We start from the raw sequence: 17,190 nt of genomic DNA, 5'->3' as shown, positions 1-17,190 counted from the left end.
CCCACTCTTTGGAGGACAGCGGCAGGCCACATGCTTCCCGTTAAGTGCCCCACATGTATGGGGAAAGTTCCATCGTTGGAAGAACTTGTCAGCTATGGCACGCCAACCATCAGGAGTACTTGGGCAAACCAGCACCTCATCCACGTATTCGTCAATAATGGCTTGACAGACTTATCTGACCACTAGGGACTGGGTGTTGTGAGGGACCCTCCATCCGAACTTCATCGAGGCATACTTGTTTCCAGAGGCAAGGTGACGCAAAGTCAGTGCCAGCTTCATGCCAGGCTCAAGCGGATCCCTGTAGAAGGTGTACTGCTTGGTTATCCTTTGACCCACTCTGGCTAGCAGCTCGTCGAACATCGCTGGGGGCATACGCAGGAAGTTGGTGAAGGATGCATGGTCCTCGTTACGGAGTTCCACCATGAGCTGGTCATACATGCCAAACTGCCGTCGCCTCCCGATCCATGGTCTCACCCAGTTCCTTCTCCTCCGTTCACCTCTTCTTCTCCTGGCTCTATTGGCACGCAACTGGTACAGTGTCAAATCGATGAGGTCATGTTGATGTTGGAGGACAGCTAGTAGGTATTCTCGTCTCAGCCTTGCCGGATCCTCCATCTCTCGGATGACATGGACATCTGCTCACCATGGAGTCTGGAACACCGACGGTTTCCTCCTGTGAACCCCATCTATCTATAATTCCAGTAATCTGTGTGTGTGTGCGTGTGTGTGTGTGTGTGTGTGTGCGTGCGTGCGTGTGTGTGTGTGTGTGTGTGTGTGTGTGTGTGTGTGTGTGTGTGTGTGTGTGTGTGTGTGTGTGTGTGTGTGTGTGTGTGTGTGTGTGTGTGTGTGTGTGTGTGTGTCTGTGACCGCTGTTTCTCGACAACCACGGGTCCGATCTAATTGAAACTTGCCAGGTATATTGCTGGGGACCCGAGGATGTGCCTTTTCAAGGTTTGAAATTAATCGGACAAGTGGTTCCCAAGGTATGGTCACCGTACTCGCAAGCCGTTCGCTTTGGCTTTGCGAATGGACCAAACCATTTCATGTAAATAGAGGGGGGGGTTCTGTGTACTCGCAAGCCGTTCGCTTTGGCTTTGCGAATGGACCAAACCATTCCATGTAAATAGGGGGGGGGGGGGGGGGTTCTGTGGTCGTTACTGCCACGTGGTTTCAAAGTTTTTTTTTGTTGTTGTTGTTTGCACGCATGTTTTTTTGCACGCACGTACGGGCAAGCACGTACGTGCGGGCACGCCCTAGTTTATACCAATTCCCCTAAACGCTGCCAATACGCCATTATACGGTAGCTGTAAGTTAGAAACACGTTCAGTAAGTTCTGTGGTCGCCCGGAAGACGTCAAATACGTCTACATATGTCAATATGCGTTGGAGATACGTTACACATAGGTTCAAAGCAGTTACTCATAGGTTAGAAATAAGTTTCGGGTACGCTAGACATTATCTCGACGTATTTCGACTTATGAGTAACTTACAAGTAACGTGTGTCGACGTGTGTCAACGATCGCCTAACTTGCCTACAACTTATGGCCAGCGTATGCGGAACGTGTGAGTCATACGCTGGCATACGTCGACAAATTTTGTGCATGCACAAAATTTGTCGACGAGCTCAGCGTACTACGACGTATGCCAGCGTGCTCTTAACGTATACAAAACTTACCCATAACGTATTCGACGTGTGCCAGCGTATTCGCCAAATTTTTCATACGTCGGCATACGCTGGCTAAAACGTCAAGGTGTGACAGCGGCTTGAGAAAAAGGCACATGACAGCACACCTGGAGTTTGCAAAAAGGCACGTGAAAGACTCAGAGCATGAGGCAAAATATTATGTGGTCTTATCAGATGAAAATTAAACTCCTTGGCCTGAATGCAAAGCATGACATCTGATGGAAAACGAGCACAACCCATCACTCATCTAACACCATCCCTACCATGAAGCATGGTGGTGAAAGCATAATGCTGTGGGGATGCTTTTCAGCGGCAGGGGCTGGGATACATATGAGGATAGAGGGAACAATGAATGGAGGCAAATCCTTAAGGAGAACCTTCTTCAAAGTGAAAAATACCTTGAACTAAGGCAAATGTTTACGTTCCAACAAGACAATGACACCGAGAATACAGCCAAAGCAACACTGGAATGGCTTCAGAACAAGAACGTGAAAGTCCTTGAGTGGCTCAGCCAAAGCCCAGACTTTATTGTCCCCCGTCGCACCGCGGAGCGAAAGGGGGACTATGGGTTTCCCCTCCGTCCGTGTGTCCGTGCGTGCGTGCATGCGGGCGTGCGTGCATGCGTAAGCGAAGGACCGCATTCGAATTTGGTGTGTGGGTGCAACCCACGTCAAAATCCAAGATGGCCGCCGCCATGTATGTCTGATGCCATGTATGTCTGAACCTTGTGAGCGGAATATCTTGGAAAATAAGCGAAGTACCAACTTCTAATCTGGTGTGTGGGTGTATCTAGGCACAAGGAAGAACGCTATTGAAAATTGGGTCGCCACGTCAAAATCCAAGATGGCCGCCGCCATGTATGTCTGAACCTTGTGAGCTGAATATCTTGAAAAATAAGCGAAGTACCAACTTCTAATGTGGTGTGTGGGTGTATCTAGGCACAAGGAAGAACGCTATTGAAAATTGGGTCGCCACGTCAAAATCCAAGATGGCCATCTTCATGTATGTCTGAACCTTGTGAGCGAAATATCATATCATAGCATGTTTTCTGCGTCTTCCACTCTGTCAATTCGCATCACTTCCCCGACGGGGGACCTAGGCGTAACACTTGTTCCCTTTGAGAATCTGTGGAGAGACTTGAAGATTGCTGTTCACTGACCCTCCCCATCCAACTTGACAGAGCTTGAGCAAATATGCAAGGAAGAATGAGAGAAACTCTCCAAATCCAGATGTGCAAAGCTGATACAGACATACCCAAAAAGACTCGAAGCTGTAATCGCTGCCAAAGGTGCTTCTACGAAGTATTAGACTCCAGGGGTTGTAAATCAAATGTCAACGAGATCTTTCTGCATTTTGTTTTTAATTATTTTGTAAAGAATTCTAAAAATAATTGAGTAAATAAAATTTATTCCACTTTGACATTGAGGTATTATGTGTAGATCAGTGACAAAAAAACAAAACCTCTTAATTTAATCAATTTTAAATTTGGGCTGTAACATTACAATATTTGAATAAAGTCAAGGGGTTTGAGTACTCTGACAGCACTGGATAGCACGATATTTCAAAACGTTGTGGTCGGACTATGACAAAACTTGGTGGAATAGTTATGCGTGGATAAGCACAAGCTGATTAGATTTTGGTTATTGTCCGGATTCAAATCCGGGCTATCAGAGGTGTACAAAACAAACTGTTCAGCGTGGTGGAAGTATGCACTCTACATTCTACCTAGCGCTGTACTTGTTTTAGTTCAGCACTGTGATTTTCTCTTCCTCAGCCTGTGGGATCAACGAACGGGGAGCTGAACGCAGACGATCCAACGGCCGGCCATTCCAATGCACCTATCACAGCACCGGCGGAAGTAGAGGTTGTTGAGGAAACAAAGTATGTTTTGGGCTACATTTTTGCCTTTTATTGGTGATGCTACCTTTGGTCGAGAGTGATTTTCATTTTGTAATGGTCACATTTGGTTTTTGTTTTTGTTTTTTTCGTATGTCTTCACATTTATTCTGTACAAAAATTGACATCTCGATTGTCTTATTTGTCCTGCTCCTGATTGATGCAACTTTTCCTTTGTGCTTTTTTTTTCCCTGCCATTCCATCCACTTTTCTCTGATCGTCATTGTATTCCCTTTTCTGCTGCCGTTGAATTTGCTTCTTGTGCTTTGTGGCCTTGTAATCCTGATTGACTTTCCTCTGTCCTTTTCCTATGTTTTTTTTAAACTTTCCTTCCTCCATCTATAGCTGCCAGAAATTGTTGAATATGTGGTGAGTGGTTTCATTTGAGCTTGCGTGGGGGCGCGTTCACTGTGCTGAGCATCCACATGATGTATCATACTTGTGTCCTGCACTCCCGCAGGGGCTCACAAACTATGTTCAAATGCATAACAACAAAAAACGACCTAGGTTGAAACAAATGCATTCATTTGGATTTTTTTTATTCTCAAGATTTTTTTATTGTTCATTTAAAAAAAAATTAGCAACTCTTAATTGGTTTGGTAACTAGTGTGTGTGTGTGTGTCCGTGTCCGTGTCCTTTTGTGTTTGTATTATTAATCGCCTCACTGTTCCCTAAGGGATTTGAGAGGCGATTGTAATCTGTGTGAGTGTGCTCATTCATTTGCTTTGACAAAGATTTTTTCATTCTCAAATATATTGTAATCTTCTACACTGGCGGAACCTGCATTGTTAAATGCTCAGTCTGTGTTGCCTTTTAAAATAGCTTTTGTATGATTTGGGCTGAATCAGACATGAAAAAACTTACTATTTCGTCGTTCTATAACTAAAAAAACAAACAAAAAAAGAACAAGGTTATTACCTACGCCACCAAAGGTGGATGGAGGTTGTTTTCACCGCTGTCTGTCTGTTTGTCCATTTATGAACAAAATATCTCAAAAGGTTGTGGACGGATTTGGACGAAATTTGGCAGAGATGTAGCGTATGTGACGAGGACAAAATGATTAGATTTTGGTAAAGATCCGGATTCGGACCTGGCCATTAGAATTTTTAAAGTGATTCTTCACCATTGGGAGATGGGGCCAAAAATGATACATAGCAGGATATCTCAAAAAGTTGTGGACGGATTTCGACAAAACTTGGTGGACTGGTTAGGTGTCCGACAAGGACGATTCGATTTGATTTTGGATTCAGATATGAGAATTATTTAATTATTTAAGTGATTCTTCACCAATGGGAGGAGATGGGTCCAAAAACAATATATCGCAGTATATCTCAAAAGGTTATGGATTCATTTGGACGAAACTTGCTGGACAGGTTGTGTGTGTGACAAGGAAGAATTGATTCAATTTTGGTGAAGATCTGGATCCGGATCTAGCTAGTATAATTTTTAAGTGATTCTTCACCATTGAGTGATATGGCCAACCAGGCGGAGGTATGCTCTCTACTGAGTGCCGTTCTAGTTAAAAAAAAAAAAAGAAATTGTCCCAGCTTCACTGCTTTTTTCATTAATTTTCTTCACTAGTTCTTGATGTCAATGATATCATCACTTATTTATTATTGAAAATTTATTTTTTCAGAGGGACATTTGTCTTTGTCAAGAAGTCAAATTAATCTTTAACTATTTTTATTATAAGTAGCTGAAATTCTTAAAATAAGTGGGAATCTTGTTTTACTTAGTTTATTGGTTAATAACCCTCTTTTCACAGCATGGGATAATTTTTGTAGTTTTTGCCAAAAACTTTCTTTTCATACAATTTTCTACTTCTTTTTGTTTTGCTCTCTTTTTCAGTCTGAAAAAAAATCTGAATCAGTTTATGGGTCTTCCTTGTCCACATTTAAGTTGCCAAGAAATTGTGATTTTAGGTTATGTAATCACTACCATTTAAATTGCAAATATTTTGATTTATCATTTCAAGCTTGTTCAACATTTTGAATACAACAACACAACAACAGGCATTTTAAGGCCATTTTCCCTGCTAGAGCAGGAGTTAGCCTTGCGGGCCCCATGACAATCTTCTGCATTTTGCCCTATTTTCTTCTCCAAACCCAATTTTGAATGTAAAATATTATTTGTTATTGACCCTCAAGATTGTGGGGAAAGTGGGGGAGTTGGAGAAGGGAGGGAGGGGCCTGGTGCAGTACCTGGAAACATCTCCATTATTTGCCTTTTCTCATGGCTTTGGGCACGTTGTTGCATGCGTGACATTGTGACAATCACAGCATTTATCGCTTTAAGAAGTAATACTATGAGGGATCCATGTTTTTTCAATAACCACAAAGCTGCACAAATGCTGAGTTGCTTTTCACCTAGTGCTTGAATGCTGCATTTACCGGCTCTGCATACCTTCAACACATGCTTTTTATCATTCTCTCTTTTCTATTGTCTTTATTTCATGTTCTCTAGTTGTTGTTCGAGCTCTCATCCTTCTTTTAAGTTTTTTTTAATTTTATTATTATTTTTTATTACTATTATTTATTTTTTTCTAGCTGTAGGACATAAATTATAATGTATTGTCATAACATTAAAAGAATACTTGAAGCAGAAAATCCTCAGAGCTCTTCTGCAGAAAAAAAAAAAGAGCTTGAAACATAATACCTGCATGCTCGTGCTTAAAAAAAATAACAATTAAACATTGATCTATGGCTCGGAGGAGCTAGTACAAAAACACATGCAGGACAAGGACATTAGGACTCCTAACTGCACCTTAAAGTGAATTACAAGGACATTTTTAGATAGTGGACATGTGTGGGATTTCACGGTTGCACAAAAATTGTGTCAACAGTCGTTTGCGGCGAAACCCAATTTTGTCATTCTTGCAAAATATAAACAAAGAATTAGGCCTCCACATTTGGATTTTTGAGAGAAAAAAAAGAAAAAAGTCGTATCTCATCCCAAGTTTTCCTATTTATAAGAACATTGATGGGCATTGTTGTATTGTAATTAAAAATATATAGCATCAGGTACAGATTTTAGATTGCTGCTCCATCATTTGTTGATTCCCCCCCCGATAATCACGACAACTGCAAACCGTTTCTTTTGGTAAGCTGTTGTTATGGGCTTGGCAATTGGACAATGAACATTGTGTGGACTTCTTTGATTGGGCTAAGTAACTCCTTTTGGGTGTGATAGTGTTTGGCAGCCATGATGTCGAAAATCTAGGAGAAGAGCGTTCCTTTGTTAGCATTTAATAAACTAGGGCATGCCCGTACGTGGGTGCCCGTTCCTTGCCAAAAAAAAAAAAAAACGCTACCCGTACGCTCTACCCCGCCCGTACGCCCGTACGCCCGTAAACAAAAAAAACAACGCTCTTCGCTTCCGCCCTTCGCTCTGACTGAATTGGGAGAAATAATGCGCATAAGAAATCGAGAAATTATTATTTTCTCCGGAAGAAATCGAATTACGAACCGTAATGGCGCAGGCTCTCGGGCTCGCAACAACGCGTTCTGTGATTGGCTGCCGGAAGTGAAGTCTTCACTGTCGCAAATGTGAAGCGATGAATACGATGAATCGCAAATTAGTTTTAATTAGTTTTAAAACATAGTTTAACGGCAACATAGTTTGCCGACGGGAAATAAATGAATACGCTCTCAAATGTGCCATCCGAGGCAGAGTCTGTTCGCCACGTTCGGCACACGTGATAGCTCGCTGCTCTCTGATTGGTTGAATCGTTTTTTGGACATAGCTCGGTAACTACTTCTGCGATTAATTTAAAACCTTGAAAAGGCACATCCTCGGGTCCCCAGCAATATACCTGGCAAGTTTCAAGTATATCGGACCGGTAGTTGTCGAGAAACAGCGGTCACAGACAAACATACAAACATACAAACAAACATACACACAGAGATTACTGGAATTATAGATAGATGGCCATTTTGCCAAGATTGCTTTCTGTCAATTACGATGACAACTAACTGGACTTACAAACCTTTCTTTACTGAGAGAATTATTCTTCAAATATAATAATTAATTAATATTCTATCCACGAACAATTTTCATACATTTGTTGTTTCAGTCAGCATTGTGTGCACACTCCTTATAAAAAGTATCAAACATATATTTCCCCTTTTTAACTAAAATAATGAATTTGTCCAGGTTTGAGGAATAAGAACCGGAATTCATTTATTCACTATGCTCTCCTTTGTTTTTATTTTTATCTTTTTCAAGAAAACGAGCTACCTGAAAAGTTTTTGCATAACTCGTTTTAAGTTGAGCAGAATTTGCAATTTGGCAACCGTGGATTTTAATTTGTATTCCTAGCATCACGAGGCATTATTCAGATGGTAACGTGAAATAGGCCAACCCGATTGCCAGTACTTTAGCGGTATTTTAGATATCATCAGAATAGATACATAACATTTCTTTTTATCGTCTTCCCCCACCCCACCACACCTTCTATTTTGTGCTTTTTGTGTGCATTTCCTCTTTTGCCAATGCCCATTCTGGTTATGATTTTTATTTTCCTCTATCGAGTTACTCGGCACTCCCCTCCAACCCATGCTGGCCCTGCTTCCATCACACCATTCCCACTGCCGTTTCAGGTGCTGCTGTTTTTTCAAGCGGCGGAAGCGAAAGCCATCCCAGAGGCACAAATGACTTGTGGAAGGCATCAATTACCAGCGACTGCTCGGCCTGCAGCTGGAGCCCATCCTGGACTGATCTTTTTGTTGTTGTTGTTTTGAACTTCATCCCTACTTGTTCCATATCTCTGGGCCTTTATTTATTTTCTGATTTGATATTTGTTGAGGGAAGATCAGGGAGGAGGGATGGTTGTGGTTGTGGCACAAAAACCTTCGGCTTTTGGTGTGGTGCTCAACATTGTTTAACGGGCCACAGCCCCATCCTACAAAAGGGAAGCATTCAAGTGGAAGTGTTTTTATGCAGAGCTTGGAATGGTAGTCAGCTTGACTACTCCATGCCACGATGATGTTTTGTGTGCTTTTGGAAAATGCTTTGAACCCGTAGTGCTATTTACGTGATGCCAACAATGGCTGGTATTGATGCCAACAGATGGAATATTGATAATTTTTGTTCAATACTTGCCTCTGCTTTGATGATGTGCGCATTCCATGAGTATCTTTGGCGCACAAGATCTTTTGTAAATAGAGGTGGGGATGGATGGTGTTGCATTGAGCACGCTTCTTTGCGTTCTCCCACGACCTCAAGACAGAACGATGAACAGGCTCATTGTATACATTCTACGATGAGCAGGTGTGTGCAGTTTGCTATCTTTGCAGCTTTTATTTGTTGTTGTGTATAAACTGTACAGTATTTAACAATTTTAGAGCAGGGATGGATGGATGTAACTTGCTCTTAAAGTATTGTAAACTTATAATTGGAGCCGTGGGGGAGAATAGATTTGGGGAAGGAAATGGGGGCAAAGTTTGGGAATGTGGGAAAATAAATAAATAAAGTTCCCCTGATATTTGAAATTTTTCCAATTTACTTGTTAATTAAACCACTGATTTTGTGGCTCAACGTCAGATTATTTATCGAAGCTAACTCTGGGAGAGGATGATACTGGAAGCCTGAAGGTGTGCTTTGTGTTAAGGTACTGTGTGGGTATGAAGATGGGTTGTTGATATTGTCTGTGTGACAAACACCTGCCGGCCAAGGGCATCATGTATGGTGTGGAGTGAAATGTAATTTGTCCTGTGTTGGGAGGGTGGGAAGGGTTGATACAGATAGGCATTTGCAAAGTATTAGCCAAGCAAGTTGTGAGACACAATTTGAAGCTTGCTCAAGCATGTCGTCGTGACTTGAGTCAAGTCATCTGTGAGTATAGTTACGATGGAATGGCCAATTCAAAAGTAGTGAACCTTTCTTTTGTTTATTTTTTTTGAATTTTTTTATTATCATTTGTAATTTTATGATGTTTTTAAAACGTTTTTTATGTCCTTTTTTTGTTTACCTTGTGTTTCAAATGACAGCTCCCTAATGTGAGAAACAAAACTACAGCACAACTTGTTTGAGGCTATTCGGTTGTTGCATTTCTGTTCCACAAATTGATTTTTTTTTTTTTTTTTTGCTTAGATTTGTGAAAATAAAAACATTTTGTGCAAATGAGGTGTGTAGCATCTGCCCGACCGCACCTGGTCCTTGTTGAGCGATCTTTCTCATCGAAGCGATTTTTCTCATCGACTTTGAGCCCTTCCTTTGCTTTCGTGAACACGTGCCATTCACTACGTTCCTTTCTCGAATGCATTTCATTCATGTCGTTTTTAATTTGGATTCACACTTGTAAATACGAAAGTGCCTCCCCCATGCCGCATCCACAGCTGCATGCTAACAGTTTGGAGCAAATTGTAAGTCTATAGTGAAATTGACATCGTTTATATTCTTGTGGTTGGTTATCTTTCATGTACAAAAAAAAAACAAAAAAACTTGAAAGGTAAGTGTTACATTGCATAATCACATTTCTTTTGTCGAGGGGGGGTCAGATGGAGGGGGGGGGGGAGGGGGTAGCCAGTCAGGCTGGGTCATGCAATGAGGTTGTATATAATTTTTTGTAGGTGTTTTGACCAAAATATTGCCTAAATGTATGATGGCTCGATTGAACTGTCAGCTTTACATGTTGCCATGTATATTTTAGTTAAATTGCACTCCTTTTTAGACCGTTTATAGAAGGGGGGGGGGGGGGGCGTTGGGGGGTGGAGAAAAAAAAAAGATTTAACCATGTGACTGTAAACATTTGTATTGATATGTACAATTGGAGGTTTCCATGAATTTATGATGTTTGCAAGTTTTGTGAAGCATTTTCGCTAATGTCAACAGCAGTTTAGAACTAAGCTGTAAAAATAAAATTGCTTCCAGTATGTCGATCTGATGAAGTGCCCCTTTGTTAAATATTTTGAAAGACGTTCATATTTGTTTGCTTCGAGGTAAAACGGAATGTTTTAGGATACACGAATAATAAATGATGCATTATTTGAACGTAACAATTTTGAGTTTTTTTTTTATATATATACATCTTTAAAATATCAATGAGGCCACACCAAAACTTGTGGCATCCCCATCATAGACATAGTACTTTTGACAGACTGTTTGCATCACATTATTGTACAACTTCTCCACCCTCATCATCCAGTTTGGACCGGGTCAAGTCATACCAAAGATTTTAATAATGGTACGTGCTGCTTCCTTGCTTGATAAGGATGGAGCACAGCCATCCTCATCAGTTGGCATCCATGGGGAGGAGGAAATTCCTCTTGAGGAAATGCCCGCTGAGTACGGTGAGAAAAGCAGCATCATATTTACGACGTCGCTGGTACCCAGAGTATCCTGGGAAGTGACGTTGGTGATGGCATTTCCCCCAAACTCCTTGGCTGTCTTCTGTGTGTATATGAATGAATGAATGATCGTTTTATTCCCCCAAATATATATATATATATATTTATATATATATTTATATATATATATATATATAGATATATATATATATATATATATATATATATATATATATATATATATATATATATATATATTTATATATATATATATATTTATATATATTTATATATATTTATATATATTTATATATATTATATATATATTGTTGCGGATATGAGGATTGTATTTTTTTATTGTGTTGTATTGTGGTAAATTGCTGTGTAACATTGTTTGATTCTGGCCCCTCCTGCCTCCAGTGTTGTGTAAAGGTCAAAGGGCGTCCCGGTAGTTAATTCCATAAAGCATCCATTGAAGGACACTATAATACCCTTGTTCAGTAGTTTATATCCTTATTATGTGTTTTAGGGTAAGGCCTTGTCTTCCATTAAAGTGACACTCCATTGCACCAAGTGAAAAAGATAGATTCCCTTCATCCTTCATTCCCATTCCCAAAACCTCCATTTCCCCTTTCGTCAATTGCCATTCGCATTGCCAAATACAATTGCCGCCATTGGCCACGAGGCAGGGTCGGGGAAGAAAGGCGTGCCCGCCCGTCGTCATCAAGGGCGGAGCCAGAGGGTCGCGCGACCAACCATGGCCGAGGTGAGCACACCGATGGGCGTGTCCAAAAGGCCGGCGGCTTAATCGCCGGAGGCGCTATAAAGGCGCGCGCGCAAGAAGCTGCGAAAAAAGGGGTCCAAGAGAGAGCTGGGTTGTGAGGTCCAAGAGAGAGGAGGGAGATCATCCAGCAGCGATTCTTGTTCAAAGGAGATCATCCAGGGAAGCACAAAGCCTGCTATTCGTCACCTTGCTCGCCAGCAGCAGCGTCCACAGCAGCAACAACACTCAACAGCCGCTTGGGGCCTGGACGGTGGTTTTGAGCAGGGCCGCAAAGGAACGGCGGCTGCCCAACGCGCCGATCGTGCTGCCGGACCCGTTGGACCTCCCTCTCCTTCCAGCCAATCCACTCTGCAATTCCCCGTGTGAGTCCGTTTCTGTTTGTTCTGTCCTGGGTAGTTAATTAAGTTTGTATAAGCTAGTAATTTTCACTGTGTCACCTGCTTTTTCATGTCCCCTGTAAATAACCGTGACTGCTCCTTTTTGCTTGTGTGTGTAAATAATAAATCCCGTTACTCTTCTGTACGTCTTCTTCTTCCTCTTTACATTCGGTCGCTTTAGAGTTTTCCCTCATTGAATATCTGTGGCGCGATACGGCCAACGTTCGAGTGAATTGGGTGAATCGCGGTAACTCTTAGGTCGCGGGGCCTCCGCTCGGCAAACATACCATCCTTAACCGCGGACCGTAACAATTGGTGTCAGGAGTGGGATTCGGACCTGGGACTAAATTCATTTAGCCCAAATTTTGGACACAATTGTACAATTGGCGTAACAATTGGTGTCAGGAGTGTCGGATTCGGACCTGGGACTAAATTCATTTAGCCCAAATTTTGGACACAATTGTACAATTGGCGTAACAATTGGCGTAACAATTGGTGTCAGAAGTGTCGGATTCGGACCTGAAGCGCTTAACGCGCTCAAAATTACAAACTACCGAAATTGCTTTTGTTTTACAAAACCCGAATTTTGAAATCGCGCCATGGCTGGTCAAGGCGACGGGATGTCGGTGGGAGAGATAGACGGGGTAGAATCGACCCAGGACCTCGGGGAAATGTATGTGGATGAAAGAGAGGAGGACAACATTGGCAATGTGGTTGAGGAGGTATCAAGTGCACAAAATGGCGCTCTCGCGCACGAGGCTTCAGGCGCGCAAAATGGCGCCTCGCACATGGCAGCGAGGGCCGCGCCCGCTGCGCAAATGGCTGTGATAGATGTGCAAATGTCGCAGCAAATGGCTGCGCAAATGGACGCCTTTATGACGCGATTATTAGCGACGATGGGAGTGTCAAGGCAGGAACTGAACGAAGAGATGGATCGAATGGCCAGATTGAAAAAGGCGGAGAGGGACAGAGACCGCGGTTGGGCGAAAGGGTCCCAGGGGTGCACGACGAGGTAACGCGGGTCGAGAAGCGCTGGTTGAGCGAGGCGGAGGAAAGCGCGGGTACAATGACGGGGGTAGAAATCGCGACACGGGGTTTGGAAAAGCCGGCGACCGATGAGGTAGAGGGAATTTTATTAAAGCCAACGGTCGTCGAGGGGAACAAAGACAAAGCAGTAGTGGGTACAATTAAAATTGAAGAGACGACGGAGGTAGCCCGGGAATTGCAGGGAGAAATGGAATATGTACAAAGTCCCTGCTCAAATCATGATTATGTGCTCATTAACCAAATAAAGAGTTTGCAGGTGCGCGTGGAGAAAAGGATCCCCCAGGTGAGTCGTGCTGTATATTGTGCGGGTAGATTTTGCAGGAGGATGTTTGACGACAAGAGAATTGTCCGCGATTGGGATCAAGGAAGCACCCGGGCGTTGGTGAAGGGTCCCGTGTGAGTGGAAATGGCACGCGTGTGAAAAAAAAGTGTGGGTATATATATATATATATATATATATATATATATATATATATATATATATATACACACACACACACACACACACACACACACACACACACACACACACACACACACACACACACACTGCATTCAGAAAGTATTCAGACCCCTTCACTTTTTTCACATTTTGTTGTGTTGCAGCCTTGTGCTGAAATCGTTTAAATTCATTGTTTCCCTCATCAATCTGCACTCAATACCCCATAATGACAAAGAGAAAACAGGATTTTAGAAAGTTTCGCAGAATTTATTAAAAAGAAAAAACGGAAATATCACATTGACATAAGTATTCATACCCTTTGCTATGACACTTGAAATTTAGCTCAGGTGCCTCCCATTTCTCTTGATCATCTTTGAGATGTTTCTACACCTTGATTGGAGTCCACCTGTGGTAAATTCAATTGATTGGACATGATTTGGAAAGGCACACACCTGTCTATATAAGGTATCACAGCTGACAATGCATATCAGAGCAAAAACCAAGCCATGAGGTCGAAGGAACTGCCTGCAGAGCTCAGAGACAGGATTGTGTCGAGGCACAGATCTGGGGATCAACTCGAGGTCTAAGGAAGTCAATGGGGAGGGTGGGTTTGAGCCTCCTAAAATAGGTATTTGCTCTCCTTTCCAAAACGACACACTGTTTTGATGAAACGTGATTACAACCTTCATGACCCGTGATGTGGGGGTGTGGGAAAGGAGGGTGTTGCCCCCCAAAATAATGTTTTTTTTGTTTGTTTGTTTAAAATCATGATATTTTTTTAAAATACGATTTGACATGCTGCCCTGTCTCCTCGCAACCATTGAAATTGGTTTAAATACTGTGATGCTTTTTTAAATACCTTTAGTCTGCAGTATACTGCTTTATTCTACCAGTTGAGCATGCAGGGGTATTGCCCCTATTTCTAGCTCACCTGGAACGAAGATCAGGGGAGCTTATGCGATGGCGCGTTGTCAGTCTGTCCGTCAGTCCGTAAATACTTGAAACGTCTTCTCTGAAACTTGTTTGTTTAAAGTTTTTTGATTATGTTGATATGACCACATGCTGACCCGTCTTCCAGCAACCATTGAAATGGGTTTAAAATACCTTTAGTTGGTGCAGTATACCGTTTATTCTACCAGGTGAGCGCCAGGGGTATTGCCCCTGTTTTCAGGATATAATCCACTTGAAATTTGACATATTGTTGATATGTGGAATCGAATGAACCATAATAAATTATAATAATTATTATTGTTATTATTACTAATCAGTGGGTAAAGGTAATTTAGAGTGAGGAGTCAGTTTTAAATTTTTTGAACAAAGATGGCAGTATGTTCGGAGTGTTGGGAGAAGCAGAGCAATGTGTGTCTACCTACATCCTGCTGCGAAGCACAGTGGAGGCTACTTTCAAGTTTGGGGATTTATTTCTGCTGGCATTGGTGTTTGGTGAGAATATGAGGAACAATGAATGCTGACCACCATGGTATCCCATCAGGAATGAGGCTAATTACTGACAACTTTGTGGATATCTGCTGTTTTGCATGAAAAAGTGGTCACACCAAAGATTGAAATTGCATGCGATGACATTGTAAAAATACAATTCAGTTTTGTTTCTTCAATAATATATAATCATTGCAACACCTTTTATATCGTTGTGTCGGAGAGCCTTCATTAACACGGTCCGTCTGTGCTGGAATCTTTGATCCCGCGAACTGTCGAAACGTTTATTATTAAACTGCGTTCAATTGCATTCATCTACAGTGTTGTTGACTTACAGGTCCCCATGTTTATTCCTAATTAAACCCAATTTGGCAGCGACATGCATGGGAGGTAAAAGAATGGGAACACATTTCTTACCTTTTATAAGGAGTACGGATGAAAGATGGATGGGACAGGCAAAACGGAAAAATCAAGCGAGTCAACAAACACAAGCAGTAAGAAGGAAACATGGAGCTGATGTACAATTAAATAATTTATGATTAAGTTAGTATATGAATAAATAATCCCATCCCTCTAGGCACCACAGACTGACTCAATAAAATGATTCACAAACAGGCGAGGACCTAACCCGCCCGCTAACGAGAGGTTTTTACACTTGCAAACTTTTCCTTAGCTATACTGTCTATAAATTACATATGCTGCCTCCTCGGCATATGCTGCCATATCCTCGGCACATGCCGCCTTTTCTGAGATGACCAAACGGATCTTCATCAAACTTTTAAAGATTCATCAGAGTGCCAGTGAATGGATAAGGGAAAAAAAATATATATATATATATTTTATTCTGAAAGGATGGATTTTGGGTGATTTTTTTATTTTTGAAATTGCTCTATCGTGCCTCGGCCTTTTAGGATATGTGAAAGGTAATATTGTTACGTGTGTGGGGGGTCGATGATGAATCTCATAGGAAAGTTAGGAATGTGTAAGTTTTAGTATGGACCGTGTGACGCGAAGATGAAGCCCACCTCAATGTAACTAAGTAGGGAATCTGTATAGAATAAGATCGTATATGTCTCCATATGAGGGGTGGAGCTATGCTAATTAAGTAGGGCTTAAGGATAAACCCCAGTGTGTAATTACCCTGTGATTTTTTTTTCCCTTCATTGTTATTGCATCAAAAAGGGCCGCCATTACAATAACTACAACGATCGCACTGTAAATGGACTCATTCACTCACAACGCGGCCAGGGTTAACCAACACCCAGCACATTTGCCGATCGGCACGCAAGGCCCGCCTCACAGCCTTCGACGTCATCTGAACATTCCCAAATGGAGATTAGACTCAGATGCGGTTGTGCCATCTTGCTCTCTTCTTATGGTCCTGGCTATGTGTGAGGGATGTTCGCTTCGCTCACTCTTTCCCTTTGTTTTGGTCACGCTGGCAAACGGCTGCGTCTCGGGCCATGTCCGTTTGTGAAGCTTTGGATAGTGGAGGGAGGAGGAAGAGGAAGACATCTCGCCCTTGCTAATTCTCTTGCCTCGGTTACGTGAGCAAACGGTCACTTTTTGGCCTCGTGTGCGCCTGCGGAGACGTTCCGGAGCTCTTAGCGCATTGGTCGGAAGGAGACGAGCGGGAGAGGACCGGCCACACGCAATCCTTTCACGTCCGTGGCGAGACGGAGAGGAGCTTCCATCGTGTGCATCTTTCCCATGCACAGCAGCGGGCCCCTTTGTGTTGCCGACTGCATTCGACAGCCTCGCTTGAACAACAACGCTAAGTGCCGGCACTATGAACACCAATTTATTTTTACTTTTGTTTTCCCCTTGTTTGTATACCCGTCTGTGTGGAGAATCCTCAAATTAGGAATTTTAGTCTTACCTCACCTTTCATTGAATGAATGAATATGAATGATCGTTTTGAGGCCATTTTTCCCCGCTAAAGCGGGGGTTAGCCTTGCTGGCCCCATGACCTCATGGTTCCCTTTTTGAGGCAGTTTTTATGGTCGGATGCCCTTCCTGACGCCAACCCTTAGTCACCTCTTACGATGAGCAGGGATACGGTGTACCTATTCTAAACCGGGGTACACACCAGGATCATTCATCCCAGCAAGCTGGTACTCAATTTGCCGACCTCAGAAGGATGACTCGGAAGGCTGAGTCAACCCCCCTTATAGTAATTCAGCGATCGACCGGGATTCGAACTCAGGATCCTAGGATCCTAAGCCGACACCCTAACCG

General features: G+C 42.4%; 1 protein-coding gene across 3 annotated transcripts in view; it reads left to right on the top strand.

The window, feature by feature from the left end:
• LOC137421987 (casein kinase I) overlaps positions 1-10,569 on the top strand; it is an 87,346-nt gene extending 76,777 nt beyond the window's left edge. For all 3 annotated transcript variants that reach the window (XM_068108636.2, XM_078773018.1, XM_078773017.1), the window contains exons 12-13: positions 3,458-3,564; positions 8,178-10,569. In XM_068108636.2, coding sequence (XP_067964737.2) covers positions 3,458-3,564; positions 8,178-8,232 — 162 coding nt within the window. In that variant the 3' untranslated portion in view covers positions 8,233-10,569. The remainder of the gene's footprint in view (positions 1-3,457; positions 3,565-8,177) is intronic.
• The last annotated feature ends 6,621 nt before the right edge of the window (positions 10,570-17,190 follow it).

The sequence above is a fragment of the Myxine glutinosa genome, chromosome 2 (genome assembly GCF_964187855.1).
Source record: "Myxine glutinosa chromosome 2, kmMyxGlut1.1, whole genome shotgun sequence".
In the NCBI taxonomy this organism is placed as follows: Eukaryota; Metazoa; Chordata; class Myxini; order Myxiniformes; family Myxinidae; genus Myxine; species Myxine glutinosa.
The sequence above is the reverse complement of the archived record's forward strand: the minus strand, read 5'-3'. Positions and strand labels throughout refer to the sequence as shown.